This window comes from Antechinus flavipes, chromosome 5, assembly GCF_016432865.1.
Source record: "Antechinus flavipes isolate AdamAnt ecotype Samford, QLD, Australia chromosome 5, AdamAnt_v2, whole genome shotgun sequence".
NCBI lineage: Eukaryota > Metazoa > Chordata > Mammalia > Dasyuromorphia > Dasyuridae > Antechinus > Antechinus flavipes.
In genome coordinates, this window is record NC_067402.1 from 236,976,014 (window position 1) to 236,991,769 (window position 15,756).

Genomic DNA, 15,756 nt, shown 5'->3' on the forward strand with positions numbered 1-15,756 from the left:
CTTTTACCAGGCAGCTTAACTCCTGGATATTGAGATGACACCCAAGTTTAATACTGCTACTATCACACAAAGTACACTTGAAGGAGAAAAAATAGTCACTTCCTTGCACAGATAGCAGTCCCTAAAAAATAAGTTTTCCAAAGATTCCCAGGAAGATGTTAAAGAATAGCAAACCTGTTAATTCCTGAATTTCAATGGTATGATAGGAAAGAGGACTTAATTCACCAGCATCTACAGTGTAGCATCAATTAGAATAATTTCACAAACTTTTTTTTAAGAAAAAACTTTTAAAGTAAAATATGTAGGATAAAGTATTTTGCATAACCGGAGGAGAAAAGGAAAGTCAATTTTAATGAATATCTTTTCGTTCTAAATAATGATGATGGGAAAATCTTATTTTGCAAAAGAATGGGAGAGAAATAGGAATATTTTTAAAAGAGAAAAATTACATATTAATTCCAAGAGTTTGGAAAGGGCAAATGAGAGCATGTGGCATAGGAGTACTCCTTTTTAATAGAAACTGGTCAGAAGTAGCACTGAGGTCTTCTCTCAAGAAGTAGCATTGGGCCAATAAAATAGAGAGAAAGGGTAATATACAAATTGGTTTTACAGAGTGCTTTGAGACAATTCAGCAATTAAAACCTGTTCAGATTTCTGTGAAATTAGCACAAAGGTTTGGTTTTAGCCCTATTTGGGTAGAAGTAAAGTGTTTAGATTTCAACTACTCCTGGGTGTGGTCTGAGGGTGAATGCAACATTCTTTCATGTAAGAAAATTTTCATAAAACTTTTATTTGAGAAAATGTTTACCATTTTAACTTTTTTCACTTCTTCATTTTTTTAGATCATCCCAACATGACTGACTCACATCTATGTCCTCTCTATGTAGATTCTGTCTTAATAGAGATTATATTATGATTTTTCTTTCATATTTATCTTTTTATGCTTGAGTCTCATGTTTATCAAATTTTCTATTCAGCTCAGTTCCTTTCATCAGTAATAATTGAAAGTCTTCTATTTCATTAAATATCCTTTTTATCCCCCTAAAGTTTTTCTGGGTAGATTATTCTTGATTATAATCCTAGCTCCTCTGCCTTTTGGAATACCATATTCCAAACCCTCTAATCCTTTAATGTAAAGGTTAGCAGATTGTATGTCATCCTAATTGTGATTTCATGATATTTGCCTTGTTTCTTTCTAGCTACTTGCAATATTTTCTATATAATCTTAGAACTCTGGAATTTGGCTAAAACATTCTAGGGAATTCTCATTGGGGGGGGTTGTTTTTCAGGAGAGAAATTGGTTCTTTCAATGCTTATTTTTCTGGATCTCAGATATTAGGCCAGTTTAGTTTTATAATTTTGTTAAGTATTTAGTCCAGTCTCTCTCTCTTTTTTTAAAATTACAGCTTTCAGATAGCCTAATAATTCTTAAATTATCTCTTTGATTTTTTTAGACTGATTATTTTTCCAATAAGATATCTAATATTTTTATCTTTTAATTTTGCTTTATTTTTTGAACTCTCATGGAATCATTTTCATCAGTAAGCTTCTGTACCTCTTTTTCCTTTTAGTGATTCTTCTTTTTAAGGAGCTTTTCAGTCAATTTTTGTGCTTTTTATCAGGAGGTCAATTCTGTTTTTTTTTTTTTTAAAGCAATTTTCTCCAATTTTACCTTTATTTCTTTTGTTGTTAGTTTTTTCTTTTTTTTAACCAAAATATCTCTTTTACCAAGAGTTAATTCTCTGTCTTTTTTTTGCTGAGGCAATTGGGGTAAGTGACTTGCCCACATAGCTAGGAAGTGTTAAGTGTCTGAGAACAGATTTGAACTCAGGTCCTCCTGACTTTATTGTGCCACCCAGCTGCCCCTTAATTCTCTTTTTTATTAATTTTTTGCATCATGTTTCCTTTCCCATTTTTTTTCTCTACCATTCAGCTCTTTCTTTAACTTCCAAGAATTTTTGTTGGACTCATGTCCAATTAATATTTATTTTTGAGTCTTTGCATGTTTTGACATTGTTATCTTTTTCTGAGTTTACCACAGTCTTCCTTGCACTAATTGTAGCTTTTTATGGTCAAGTTTTTATCTGTTCATTTTTTTAGCTTATTTCTTGACTTTGAATTTTATGTTAAAGTTGGGCTCTGCTCACCAGAGGATGTCTAAAGCTTCGGGCTTTTTTATGCTTCTATTTTCAGAGCTGGTTCTGGGATTCTAGAAGTTTTTGGTGGGAAGATCTCCAAGGAGATCTGCTTTCCTAGTGTGTACTCTGGTGTGATTAAAATTTTTTTCACTCAGATAAATTTCTACTCATCAGTTTAAGTTTTGATTTAGTTCTCATAAATCAATCAATAAGTATTTATTAAACCATTTGCTATGTTCCAAGATTTGTACTATCAGTGACACAGCATTATTATCTAAAAAGCTTCAACTATTCCTTATTTTATATCAACATATTTACTATATTTATGCTATAAAACAATATAATTCTGTAACTTATCCCAAATACTTACTATGTTTTTGAAGCGGTGATGTAATTGGTCTTCAGCAAAAATGTGAAACTGAAGAGGCTGGATGCTGAAAATAATAGCTGATTTTATCATAGTGATAGTTTCTTCCAGTCGTTCCCCACAGGCTACCACAGCAAGGTGCATTGTGTCAGAGGACTGTGTTTTCATCAGTCTATACCTAGTGACAACGAGAACATTTAAAGTTGTAAAACTTTCAATATGGCTTTAGAAAACCAGCATAATTGAACAGATGAACAACTCCATAACAATGAACCATCACTGAAATTGAAAGACAAATTCAGAATTTAAGATTATGAATTAATTAAAAACAAAAACAAAAACGATTCAGAAAAATATACACAGTAACTACAATAATGTAAACAAAAACAAAACTAAAAGGCAATATAATATGATGGGAAAAGCTCAAGACCTAGAATCAAGAACCTATGTCTAACTCTTGATTCTACCAAGGATTTCTTAGGAGAAATTACTATGTGCTTCAGTATCTTCATCTATAAAATGAGGGGTTTGGATTAGATGGCCTTTGAAGTTCCTTTTACCTCTACATTCAATCCTATAATTCTTTGTAGTTGAATACTAATTAACTGCAATAACTTTGGTCCTAGAGAATAAATGATGAAACACACTCCTTTCCTCTTGGTATAGATGGAGGGTAATGACAGTTACAAAAGGAAGTGAGATATAATCAGAAACCTATAACTGCTTCAATTAAAAAACAAAACAAACATTACTTAAAAAAATAACATTCAATTATAATATACCCAAATCAAGAATAAATATGCCTTTGCATCCAATATTGAAATATGAAAATTTAGACTAAGATCAATGTTCTTTATATTACTGATATTATCTCAAATATGATTTTTAAAAATGACATTGATTTAGTAGAAAACCCATTAATAGTAGAGACCCCAATACTTTTCAAGAAACTCTAGGTCACCTGGCCTTGGAAATGACGTAGTACAGTCCTCAGACTACCTCACATTAGGAATTTAGCCACTGGAAATGATGTAGCACACCGTTAGAGAAAGTGTGAAAGAGAGTTGGGCCTGATACCTTTTTTCTATACAGCCTTCCTTCAAGGCTTTGTTATACAAAAGTCTGGGATGCTATCTTGTACCTGAACTCAAACAATGAGCATTTCTTAGTTTCATGAGAGAAGAAAGGGGTCATTATTAGCCTCCTACCAATCATGCTGATCCTAATCCAATGATGTCATTTATCCTATTCTATTCTTTGTCCTATACTCCTCAAATCCCTAGAAATTTACCTGATTGTTTAGGGTAGAATGATTACATATTTTCAGACTGAAAACAGCAAATTCTTACATATTTATATTGTGCTCATATCTTCTACTGACCACTTGCTTTGATTATTTGCTATAAGAAAAAAAGGCAGGAACATGATTATAACATCATCAAATTGGTCCTTCAGGTTCATGTCTACTAGCAAATATATATTGGGATAAAGCATCCTTAGCTCTGTTTGACTTCAAGTAAGAGTCATCATCGATACTCAATCCACTTCACAGACAGATTCAGAGATAATTAGGTGGGAAACATTCCTGTTTAAAGGAACACAATTAGGAAAGTGAGTCAGAAAGTGAGCTCACTTTAAGTAAAGTCAAAGTTATCCTCAGCTCATGCCCAGATGCAGACCTTCACCTGTAACAGTTCAGGATCACAGCCCTCTAAGTGTCATTTTCTCTCAAATCTAGTGTCATTTCTCTCAAATGGTGCATTACTCAAAATAGTATCAGTTACAATCCTGAGAGATTTCATCTCAAATAACAAGTCTCATTAAGCAGAACTTCCAGTAGGTTTATCTCTCAAAGATCACATAATCTAAAAAATAATAATGTAATACTTTTACACAGAAAATTCATAACTTATCTTGATATCTAAACATATCATTTAAGTTCAATATTACAGAAGAAATTTTACCTAATATCTTTCATTTCTTTTCCCTTTCTTCTTCTTGAGTTAAACTCATCCTAGTATTAAAACTAATTCTTATAATTCATTTCTATATAATAAACAAACTTGTAGATTTTCAAGAAACATATTTCTTATTTGGGAACTATATAGCCTAAACACTCATTTTTCAAGACTGATGATCCTGCCTACACCAATGGTTTCAAGAAACCTGAAAGTTTACAAATTAAGGGGGGACTCTAAAGAAGGGTCTGAGCTTGCTGCTCCTGCCTGCCCACCCATCTAACCTTAGGGCTGCCAAAGGCTATGCTCTTTGACACCTGCTCCCATTTTGTGAAGGGCAGTAAGAGGAAAGGGTGCTGCATACTCTCATACCCCAAGGTGGACTCCTTTGTATAAGCAGAACCAATTCAAATAAAATTTTTATCTCATCCCCTTCTTTCTACACACAGTAATTACCAGTTTGATCATAACTCCAAATAATTTAGTTAAAAATTGTCATAAATGGTAGCCAAACTGTCTTAGTTGTAATTTTCTCTTAACTTACACACAAAGGTGGAAATACCCAAATCCCTTTATTGCATTTATAAAAAATTATGCAACAGAGTTTGCAAGGCTGATAAAATAGCTTAACTGACAAATGGCATTCAGGCTACTGAATGACAAGACAAATCTGAGTTCCACAATCTCAGAAAGAATACATTTCTTATCAATCAGTATTTGTCACTCAATAGTGGACTCAACTGGTATGATTTTTTTTCCCCAAACTATGGAAGCTCTGAGAGTTCTCAGGAGGGGTTGGGTTTCTCCCTCCTGTTCTCCTAAATAAGTTTCCTTCTTGTTTTAGAAAGAAAATAAGATGATTCTTAAAAATTCAAAAATAACATAATCTTTTACAAAATGGGTTGGGAGCTGCATATAATTTATAATCCAATTTCTAATTTTAAAACACACACACATACACACTCACACCCCAATTTTAAAAGTCACATTAAAATTAACTAGATTGCCTAAATTCTAACTAGATGTCCCACCCAAACTCTATTACTTTTTTTTGGGTTGTTTCCCAAGTCACATAAACCTTTTCTCTATTTATGTGCCAGGAAAAAGGTTAAGTGTCAGTTCTACTCAAGGTACAGGTTTTTCAATGGCAGCCCCCAGAAACCTAACTCCCAATAAGGCAGGCTGATTTGCTGCAACTGTGTTAAAGGACAGCAAACAAACAAACAAAATGGGACAGCAAACTCCTTTTCTCCTCATGCCTCTCTCATTCCTACAAGATCAAACTTTCTCATTTTCCTTTCTATATACAAATCCCTTTAGTGGACTTTGATTAAAGCCCTTTTAAAACTGCATAATCTTGTTTGCTTCTTATGTGATCTGACACTTCTCTTACCTTTTCCTACTTGCTTTTACCATTGTATCTCAACTAATCTTCATAGTACTAAGTATATTTTCTTTCTCTCTCCCATCCAGGCTACAGTCAAAGGAAAGAAGGAGGAGAAGAAAGAAAATCTCTTTCCTTCACTGCCCTAAAACAATAAATTAATCTTGTCAAGTGTTTCTAAAATATTTTTAAACTTTTATAAGATTTAATCCTTATTTTTTCTTAAAATTCTGTAGAATTTACAAAACTAAAATGTTTCAGAAGAGGATGTGTTATGGGCCAGAACTCTGAACTTGAAACAAGGATTCTTACAAGGTACTAAGTGGAATTGAAGAGACAATGGTTATCTAGTTTAGCATAGTGCTTAATAGTTCTCTAAATTCAGTATGATTGATTTAATCTTACAACAAATAATGATTTCCTAGTGATATGATTGGTTTATACTCAGTGTTGAACATATAAGCTGGGAGCCTCACCCAGATTCCTTCAGAGGCAGAGAAGACAAAGGACTGGGGGGTGGGAGCGCAAGCTCTTAGAACCAAGGAGAGAGATTTATTTGATCTTTGGTCAGGCTCCTGGTGGCAGGTTCTCCTCCTGCATTTTCTCCAATGAAACCAAGACTCCAGAAGGCTTTTAAGAAAGCTAACCTGGCCCCAAGAAAGGAGACGAGACTTTGAAGGAGATAATAAAGAATTTGGACTTTAACACCTGCCAGTTCTTGTGATGATTACTGAACTGAAAAAAAGGATGCTTCAGAGACCCCAAGAAAATTGAATTAAAGAACATTACATTTTGGCGCCCAATGTGGGGCTGACACAATCCTGAGTTCAGTGGAAAGTCTCCAATCCTTATTTCAGTGGAAAAGTCTCCGTGACCCAGAAATTAGGGTGAGTAGAAGAAGGAAACTTTGTAAAGGGCTAACTAGTGCTTCAGCTGAAATGGGACAGATATTTAGAAAACAGCATTATTTTCCAATTCAAGGAAAATGTGTAGAAAGCTTGGTTAAACTTATAAAAAACAAGGTTTGATTGTAACTTGGGAGTAGGTCATTGAACTTTTAGAAACAGTACAGTACACATCTCCTTGGTTCTCTAAGGAAAAAGAATTAGATCCAGGCCTGTGGAAATTAGTAGGAGAGCAACTATGTGAATACTACAATGATAATGTACCTGACTCAATTTCTACAGAAACACTTTATACATACAACTTAATACAACTGGCTTTAAGAAATTATATAAGTATTAGAATAAGAAAAAAGAAGAAAGAGCGGGAGGGGGAAGATCTAGACAAACTAGGTGAAAAGGATGAAGAATTACACAAGAAAGGAGTTAAGTACAATTCTGCTGAAATTAAGGAGTGTGGTGCTTCACAGCAGGAGCCATTAAGGCATTAACCCTTCAAGGAAGGGGGAGAAGCAGTGATAACAATCAGCACTACCTATGAAGCAGCCTATGACAAAATTACAAAAGGCATTAGTTAAAGCAAAAAAAAGGACAGGATATATCTGATTTAATGAATGCATACCCTGTGATTGAAGAATTTGATTCTTCAGGTCAACAAAGGAGAAGGTACACTCCTTTTGATCCAGAAAAAATTAAAGAATTTTAAAAAGTTTGCACTCTTTATGGGGCTACATCATCTTATGTTAAGATGGTATTAGAGAATTTGGCTTATGAAATTTTAACCCCTAGTGAGTAGAAATCTATAGCAAGGACATGTTTAGAACATGGACAAAATTTGTTGTGGCTTTCAGAGTATAGTAAACTATGCAGGATACAAGCCCAACGAAATAGGCAAACTAGAATTAATATACATATTATCTTTGACCATCTAGAAGGTAAAGGTCAGTATGCAGACACTTCAGCACAGATTAATTACCCCATAGCAGCATATGAGCAAATTGCTGCTGCTGCAATCAAAGCATGGGGCTCCCTCCAGGAAAAGATGGAGGGGAAGCCTTCACAAAAATAGAGCAAGGTCCCAATGAACCTTTTGCGGATTTTGTGGGACGTCTGCAGACAGCTGTAACAAGAACCACTAGAGAAAATGCAGCTACAAGAATAATAATTAGACAACTGGTTGAGAAAAATTCTAATGAGGTTCATAGAAGAATTATATGGGGACTACACAAAGATGCTCCTTTAGAGGAGATTATAAGACGCTACGCCACAGTGGGCACAAATGCTTTTTATACCCAGATTATGATGAACATAGGAAGACGGGTCCTTGTTGGCAAGGGACTTCTAGAGAGAGTCATTGATGCTTTCAATGTGGAAAAATAGGGCATCTGAAAGCTCAATGTAGGCAAAGAGTGAGAGGACAGGGTGAGAGAATAAGACCTAAAACCCTATGTCCAAAATGCACCCGAGGTTTCCACTGGGCCTCAGAATGTAGACTGACTCAGGGAAATGAGAGGTGGAGCCCAGCTCCAGAGTCCCAAACAAAAAACAGGTGGGGCATGATGGCAGCCAAGTTTACACCCAGAGTCTTTAGAAGTTCAGGACTCTGATATGATCAATCAGCAGAGAAGCAATCAGATGGCAGAAAAGGATTATGTGATCAATCAGCCAAAAGGCAATCAGATGGGAGAAAGAGATTACAACTGGGGAGAATTTTTAACTCAATAGAAGGGCAGTGTCCAATGCGAGCAGCTCCACTATCTTTAGATAATTGCCAGGTAATGTGGAGAGATCTAGAAAGTGCTGAATGGAAAGAACCACCAGATAGACTGTTTGGGGGTGAGGGTTTGCTTGTATCTCTACAGATGGAGAAGAAATCAGATGGGTGCCAATGAGGCATATTCGCATCCATTGGAGAGAGACAGAAAACAATGAAAAACCTCAAAACAAAGGAGAAGACCTAAGAAACATTTGACACTGAAAGAGCATGGCTGATAATGAGACTGTTACAGAATTTCAGAATCAGAAGGAATCACTGGATTTCCATTGTTGATAAAACTGTTGCAGAACTTCAAAACCCGAAGGAATCATTGGATTCACTGAGATAAAAAATTGTTGATAAGCCTGTTACAGAACTTCAAAACCAGCAGGAATCATTGGATTCTCTGAGACATGATAAGACTGATACAGGACTTCATAATCTGCAGGAATCATTGGTTTTCTGACACATGATGAGACTATTGCAGGACTTCAAAACTTGCCAAAATCATTGGCTTCCCTGACACATGATTCCTTTTGGACTCTTTCTAGGATTTATGGATATGTATAATTCCTCATGTTGATTCATGTTATTTGTTACATCACTACTAGCCTGTGCTACTATGTGCTTATGTAATTTATGTAATTATGTGTAATATCTCCCATATTGATGGATTTATGTATACTTGTTTCAAGTGAGACCCTTCAGAAACCTGCTAATCTGATTTGATTCCCCATTTTTCCTTTGGTTTTCATCTCCCTTTCTGAGATGTCAGGGAGAGCATGATCACCACCTTTTTTGGTGTTTTCATCCCTTTTTTGAGGAATCAGGGAAGGTATGATCACCTCCTTTTTTGGAGTTCTCACCTCCTTAAGAAGTCAGGGAGAGTATGACCACCCTATGTTTTGTTTTAACAAAAGAAAGTGGGAGATATTATGGGCCAGAAGTCTGAACTTGAAACAAGGATTCTTAAAAGGTACTAAGTCAGTGGAATAGATAAGACAATGCTCACAAATCTTTCTCAGTGTATTCTAACTACAACCCTTACAAGTTCTTCTGGCTGGCTGCATTTTAAAACTTTCAAGGTAACAGAATAAATAAAGAAATAAAACTTTTAAGATAACTTATAGCATAAACATTACATAGACATTACATTATGTAAACAGAGAGATTCCGACAGACAAAATGATAAGACAAAAGTATTCAATTAAAGTACTTTGAGAGATCCATCCATGAGCTATTTTCCCTAATCTTCCAAGGTTAAGAAGAGGCTACGCAGTGTTACAAAAGAAAATGAGAATTCTCTATTTTAAATCTTACAGGTCAAATTTGATCCTAATATTCAAGAGGCAGCCCAAAAGAGATTCCTAAGGAACCCAAGTGGACTGTCCCAATTCTACTACAAGCCCTAGGTGATTCTGTTTCTAGAGTCTATTATCTGTGGTATCCCAGAAAGGAGAAATTGCAAGTGTTCTCACAAGGGGAAGCATGCAATTGCAACTGTTCCCAAGACCAGGTTGTCTCTAAGTTAAGGGAAATATGCTTAACTTGAAATGCTCCCAACACCAGTCATTCCTAGTCCATGGGAAGTATGCCTAGTGTAGAGCTCACGGACAACAGAATAAGCCTTTCTTGGTGCTTGGGGTATACCAGCTATAGAACAGAGGGAGCTTGCTTACCTTGATGAGGAAAAGGACAAAGCCACAATAGATTTAGACTTCACAGCTGTCACCAAAATATTGGGATTCAGGACAGCTGTAGAAGGTGGTCTCAAAAATCTTTGAAAGCTTAGACAATCAAGAAGCAAAGTTTTATTATAATTGTAAGGCTAACTAAAACAGGCTAAATTCTAAGAAAGAAAGATAGCAAAGAACAGGGAGAAAACAGGTAAATTTATAGGGATCTGGGGAGTAGATAGAGAACAAAGACCAGAGCAGGTTAAATGACATCATGGGAAAATGTGGTCAGCTACAAATACTGATTTAAAAAAAAAATGCAGAAAGTTTGGTATGCTGGAGAAAAGTAATGAAGTTTTATGCTTGAAACAGTTCTCTCAGCTTTCTGTAATTTGATTTCTAAACTCTCCATCAAAGTAAACAGTGTTTTTCTGGGTTTTGAGTAAATTCAATGTTACTATCTTCTATTTCTAATGATCAATTTCTGTTTTAACAGGATTTTAAAAAGAAAAGGTCATAAAATAAAGCTAGCATATGTTTACTGTTAACCATTATTGGAACAATATGAGAAAAATAATAGCTGTCTGTTATTAGTGATCTGACATAAAATCATTTGGGGCAATCTGAGATTTAATATCTGGTACAATCTTTTGAATTGTCACTGAGCCAATAATCCATCCTTTAAAGCAAATGCCAAGTGCTACTCAAAGACTGTTTGATCTGAGAACTTATACAGGTGGATATCTATGTCTGAGAATGTTGAGGTTCTAATTCTGAAAGATAATACCTTCTTAACTCAGAATCCCCATTGTGTTTCCTTTTGAACAGAAATCTTTCTCACCTATGGTACTCTGTGAATATTGTGAAATAAATAAAAAATATTAAATCTTAAGTAGAATCATACAGTTAATAGAGTGATATGCTTAGGTCAGGTCAGTCTGTGTCCTTTAAAGAAAAGTTTTAATATTGATATAACCATTTGTCTCCTATTTCGTATATAGCAAATTTCTAAACAAGTGCATATATAGTAAAAGTGTATCACACATATGATTCATCATCATATATATGAATTCTCTTGCTGTAATACTAAATATCTCTCAGTTATTGTAATAAGATGCAAATATGAAAGATCTTTTTAAAATTTTACTATTCTGAACTTACACATACGTGTTTGTGTGTATGAGAAAAATTGGTTTTAAAATGTTTCTATTAAGAGCAATGATTTTTCAAATGTTTCTATTAACAACAGTGATTAAAGGACAGGTATAAGATTACTTCCATAAAATTTTAACTGATTTTCACCTTCTGAACTAGTTATTGAAAAATTCAATTTAAAAGGAACAACCTTCTATAACTAACTGCCTTTGGAATGAGATCTATTCTAGAACTTTCAAGGTTAAAATATTTTCAAATATCAGAAAACTATTAAGATAGCTAAATCTCAAGATGAAATAAATTGATTAAATGCAATATAATCTGTAACCCAATTAGTTTAATCTACAGAATCTTGTTTAACTAGGCTTGTTGTCTTAGGAATTACAAAATTTGTCTCCTTTTGGGTTAATTTGTTGCTCATGATACTTGTTTCCATGTATTTTTTTCCAAAGGAAAAGAAATATGAATTGGTCCCAGACCTGAAATGAATTCCTGAAAAAGCTAAAAAAAGGACTTTTAAAAATCAAACAAGAGAAGTAAAGGGGAAAAAATAGGTCTGTGCTTGTTTGTATAAAAGCATATACATGTATATAAATGTACCCGTGCCTGTAGTCTTCTTGGGGAAAGTAGGAGGAATGAAAGAAGAAAAAAAGAATAAAGTTAAAAAATACACAACAAAGAACATTTGTTGTTCTTTAACATGTTGTTAATGTTGTAACATGTGTAAAATGTTGTTGAATAATCTACAAGGAAACAAAGAAAAGATGGACATTGATGAATATAATTTCTTCTATTATGTATGTTTACTTGAAATGGAAATTTATTGCTATATATTTTGACATATAACAATGTTTTGTTTTTATTTTCCCTTTCTTTTTCTATTCTTCTTTTTCTTATTTTGCATTTCTCCAATTAAAAAACAAAAATAAGACATTGTTAGTACAATCTCATTATCAGTAATGTCCTTCAAGAGACTGGACTTTTAAATGAGGACTTTAAAAAGGGGATCTCCCAAAATTATTAGTTATTTATAATCCTTTTTCAACTGAAAAATGGTGAAGAGACATTAATTAGATAGTAAGAAAGTACAGACAATCAATCCTAACCATTCAATTAACATTCTATGTCCTTGTTCATGTGCTTCATGAGGCAGGCAGGTGGTTACAGGGGACAGAGTCCTGGGCATGGAGTCAGAAAGATTCGACTTAAAGAAACACTAGATAGCTATGTGAACATGGGCACTTAAACTGTCTGCATAATATTCTTCATCAGTAAAATGGAGACTATAATAGCACCAACCTCCCAGAATTGTTGTGAGAGCTAAATGAGTTAATAATCACAAAATACTTAGCACAGTGCCTGGCACTTTGTAAGTACTTTATAAATGTCAACAATTTATTAACTAAAGAAATTTATGACATTGCCAACCAAATTTACTACAAAAGTTTATGTAAATTAACTAATATCTACTTGACTCTTACTGATACTCTATGCTTCTCTGAATGATTACTTTAAAACATTTTAATTTCAATTTAACAAGAATTAATCTTCTTTCCTTCCTATCTCCCTCACCCAAACTGAAGAAAAACAAAAGAAAAAAAAATTATAGCAAATATTTATGGTCAAAAAAATATATTCTATGTAGTAACATAGAATATATTACCTATTAGATTTATGGATAGGAGAAAAAAATATAAATAAACATAAACAAGAGATTACATTGTGAGATATAAAATGATTAATTCTGATAACATTAAGTTAAAAAGGTTTTGGGCAAATAAAACCAATATAGCCAAGGTTAGAAGGAAAGCAGAAAATTGGGGGAAAAATATAGACAGTTCCTCAGTTAAATGTCTTATATCTCAAATATATAGAGGACTCTGACAAATTTCTAGGAATGGAAGTCATTCTCCAATGGATAAATGGCCAAAGAATACGAACAGTCAGTTTCTGAAAGAAGAAATCAAAGCTAAATATACTTATATAAAAAACCTCCTAAATCATTATTGATTAGAGAAATGTAAATTAAAACAACTTTGAGATACTATCTCATACCTTTCAGACTGGCTAAAAATGATAGGAGAAAATGACAAACATTAAGGAAGATGTAGAAAAGAACTGGGACACTAAATACATTGTTGGAACTGTGAAATGATTCAACCATTTTGGAGAGCATTCTGGAATTATGCTTCAAGAATTAAAAACTGGCCAGCTACGTAGTACAGTGGATAGAGCACCAGGTCAGGAGGACCTGAGTTCAAATCTGGTCTCAGACACTTAACACTTCCTAGCTGTGTGATCCTGGGCAAGTCACTTAACCCCAATTGCCTTAGCAAAAATAAATAAAAAATAAAAAAATTAAGAAACTGTATATATTCTTTGATCCAGCAATACCAGAATTAGGTCTTTTTCCTGCAGTAATCAAGGAAAAGTGGAAAAAAAACCTTACAAGTTCCAAAATATTTGGAGCAGTTCTCTTTCTGGTGGCAAGGAAATGGAAACGGAGTGAATGCCTATCAATTGGGAAATAGCTGAACAAGTTGTAGTAAATGAATGATGTAATACTATTGGGCTATAAGAAATTATGAGGCGGCTGATTTTAGGAAAACATGAAAAAACTTGCATGAACTAATGAAGAGTAAAACAAGGAGATCCCAGAGAATGTTGTACAAAGTAACAACAATAGTGTTTGAAGAATAAATGTGAATGACTAAGCTATTCTAAATTATATGATTATTCAAATCAAAGAGGCTACCCACCTCAGAAAAAGAACTTATATGAAACTATGCATTGTATAGTTTCACATACACAGCTATATAAAATGCTGACTTTTTCTAATACAGTGCTGGGAGGAAGATTAAGAGGGAAACAGTTTGGAACTCAAATCCTGGTGCTTCCCCCTCAAAAAAAAAAAATTTAAATAAAACTAAAATAAACAAACAAGTCAACCAAAAAAAGGTTTTACATTGGTGGTGTCTAAAATGTAAGCCATTTTCATTTGTAGTCTATCACTGAGAGTTTGATTTTTGGGGCTCTGGAAAAAGTAGAGAAAATTCAGATTGGAGATGGGGTGTTAGGAATGAAGATTTACCAATTGGTAATGACAAAAGGATTACTAGGATAGTGGCTAAGGAAATATGAAAAAAGCAAAAGTAAGTCTCCTTAAAAATGGAAATAATTGCTATATATTTGTATTTTATCATATTTCATACCTATATAATTTAAGATTACAAATTCCTAAAGCACAGACAATTATTTGAATGAGAATTTAGCAGAATATTTTATTTATGGTAATCAGACAGGATCTGTTAAATAAACAATGAGAATTTTAGTAAGCCTTTGTTACTTCAATGTTATATATAAAACTTTAAGTGAAGTACTGGGCTAACAGGAACCTGATCTTTGTTGAATTTAAAGAGCAAAGGAAAAAAAAGAATGGAGCTGAAACAGAAAAATCATTAATTGTACTTCAAAGAAGATGTTTAAGTTACTAGAGAAAAATTATCAAAATAATTCCCTTCCATAGTTCAAGTTTTTATTATATGTTCTTACCTACTCTTACCTACTCTTTATTACTAAAATTTTAAGTTCCTACCTAAAAGTGGCTTCCCAAAAGCAGTTCATTCCACAAACATCAGAGGGCAGCATCCAATAGGGATTCCAATAAGAGAGAGATACATCCTTATTATACCTAATAAAATAAGACAGAAATAAAAGTCCTATAAGTATATTTTCATTTTCTATTTAGGGAATTTAAGTAGTAAGATAATGACTTGTTTTTATCTTATAACAAAGTTAGGCATTTGGGTAATTTTTACTTTTATTTAAACTACCAGTGGTAGAACAAATTGTTCAAAAATAAATTACTATCATAAATCAGAAATTAATACAGACTATAGTCCTGAATACTTAATCCTAAATAATTACCTGAAATTTTATATTTACTTCTTCATATAAAACCACAAAAATGTAATCAGATATTTATCCCATCAAAAATATTTTCCTAATATTAATTGATCTTTCTTTTAAAAAAGAATTGACCTGAACTCCTAGCTAACAGGGCTGCCAAAATAGGAAACAGACCACTCAGCACTCACATATCTATACTATCAAAAATCTGATATTCATACCACATTGAATCAAGGAATTCATTAAGAAATGAGGTGTCGGGGCAGGTAGGTAGTACAGTGGATAGAGTACCAGCTCTGAAATCAGGAGAACCCAAGTTCAAATTTGGCCTCAGACTTAACACTTCCTACCTGTGTCCCCCTTGGCAAGTCACTTAACCCCAAATGCCTCAGCAAAAAAAAAAATAAAAAAAATAAAGAAAAAAGAAAAAAGAAAAGAAAAAGAAAGAAATAAGAAATGAGGTATCATGTGCAAAAATATTTGTGTCAGCTCTTTTTGTAATGGTAAAAAA

General features: G+C 33.5%; 1 protein-coding gene across 5 annotated transcripts in view; it reads right to left on the reverse strand.

Moving 5' to 3' along the window:
* The window catches only part of GXYLT1 (glucoside xylosyltransferase 1), a 65,615-nt gene that overhangs the window by 38,944 nt on the left and 10,915 nt on the right, over positions 1 to 15,756 (reverse strand). For 3 of the 5 annotated variants that reach the window (XM_052000869.1, XM_052000865.1, XM_052000866.1), the window contains exons 2-3: positions 14,932 to 15,027; positions 2,509 to 2,683 (exon numbers count right to left, since the gene is read on the reverse strand). In XM_052000869.1, the coding sequence (XP_051856829.1) occupies positions 2,509 to 2,683; positions 14,932 to 15,027 (271 nt within the window). The remainder of the gene's footprint in view (positions 1 to 2,508; positions 2,684 to 14,931; positions 15,028 to 15,756) is intronic. The other 2 variants (XM_052000867.1, XM_052000868.1) reach the window with 1 other exon arrangement.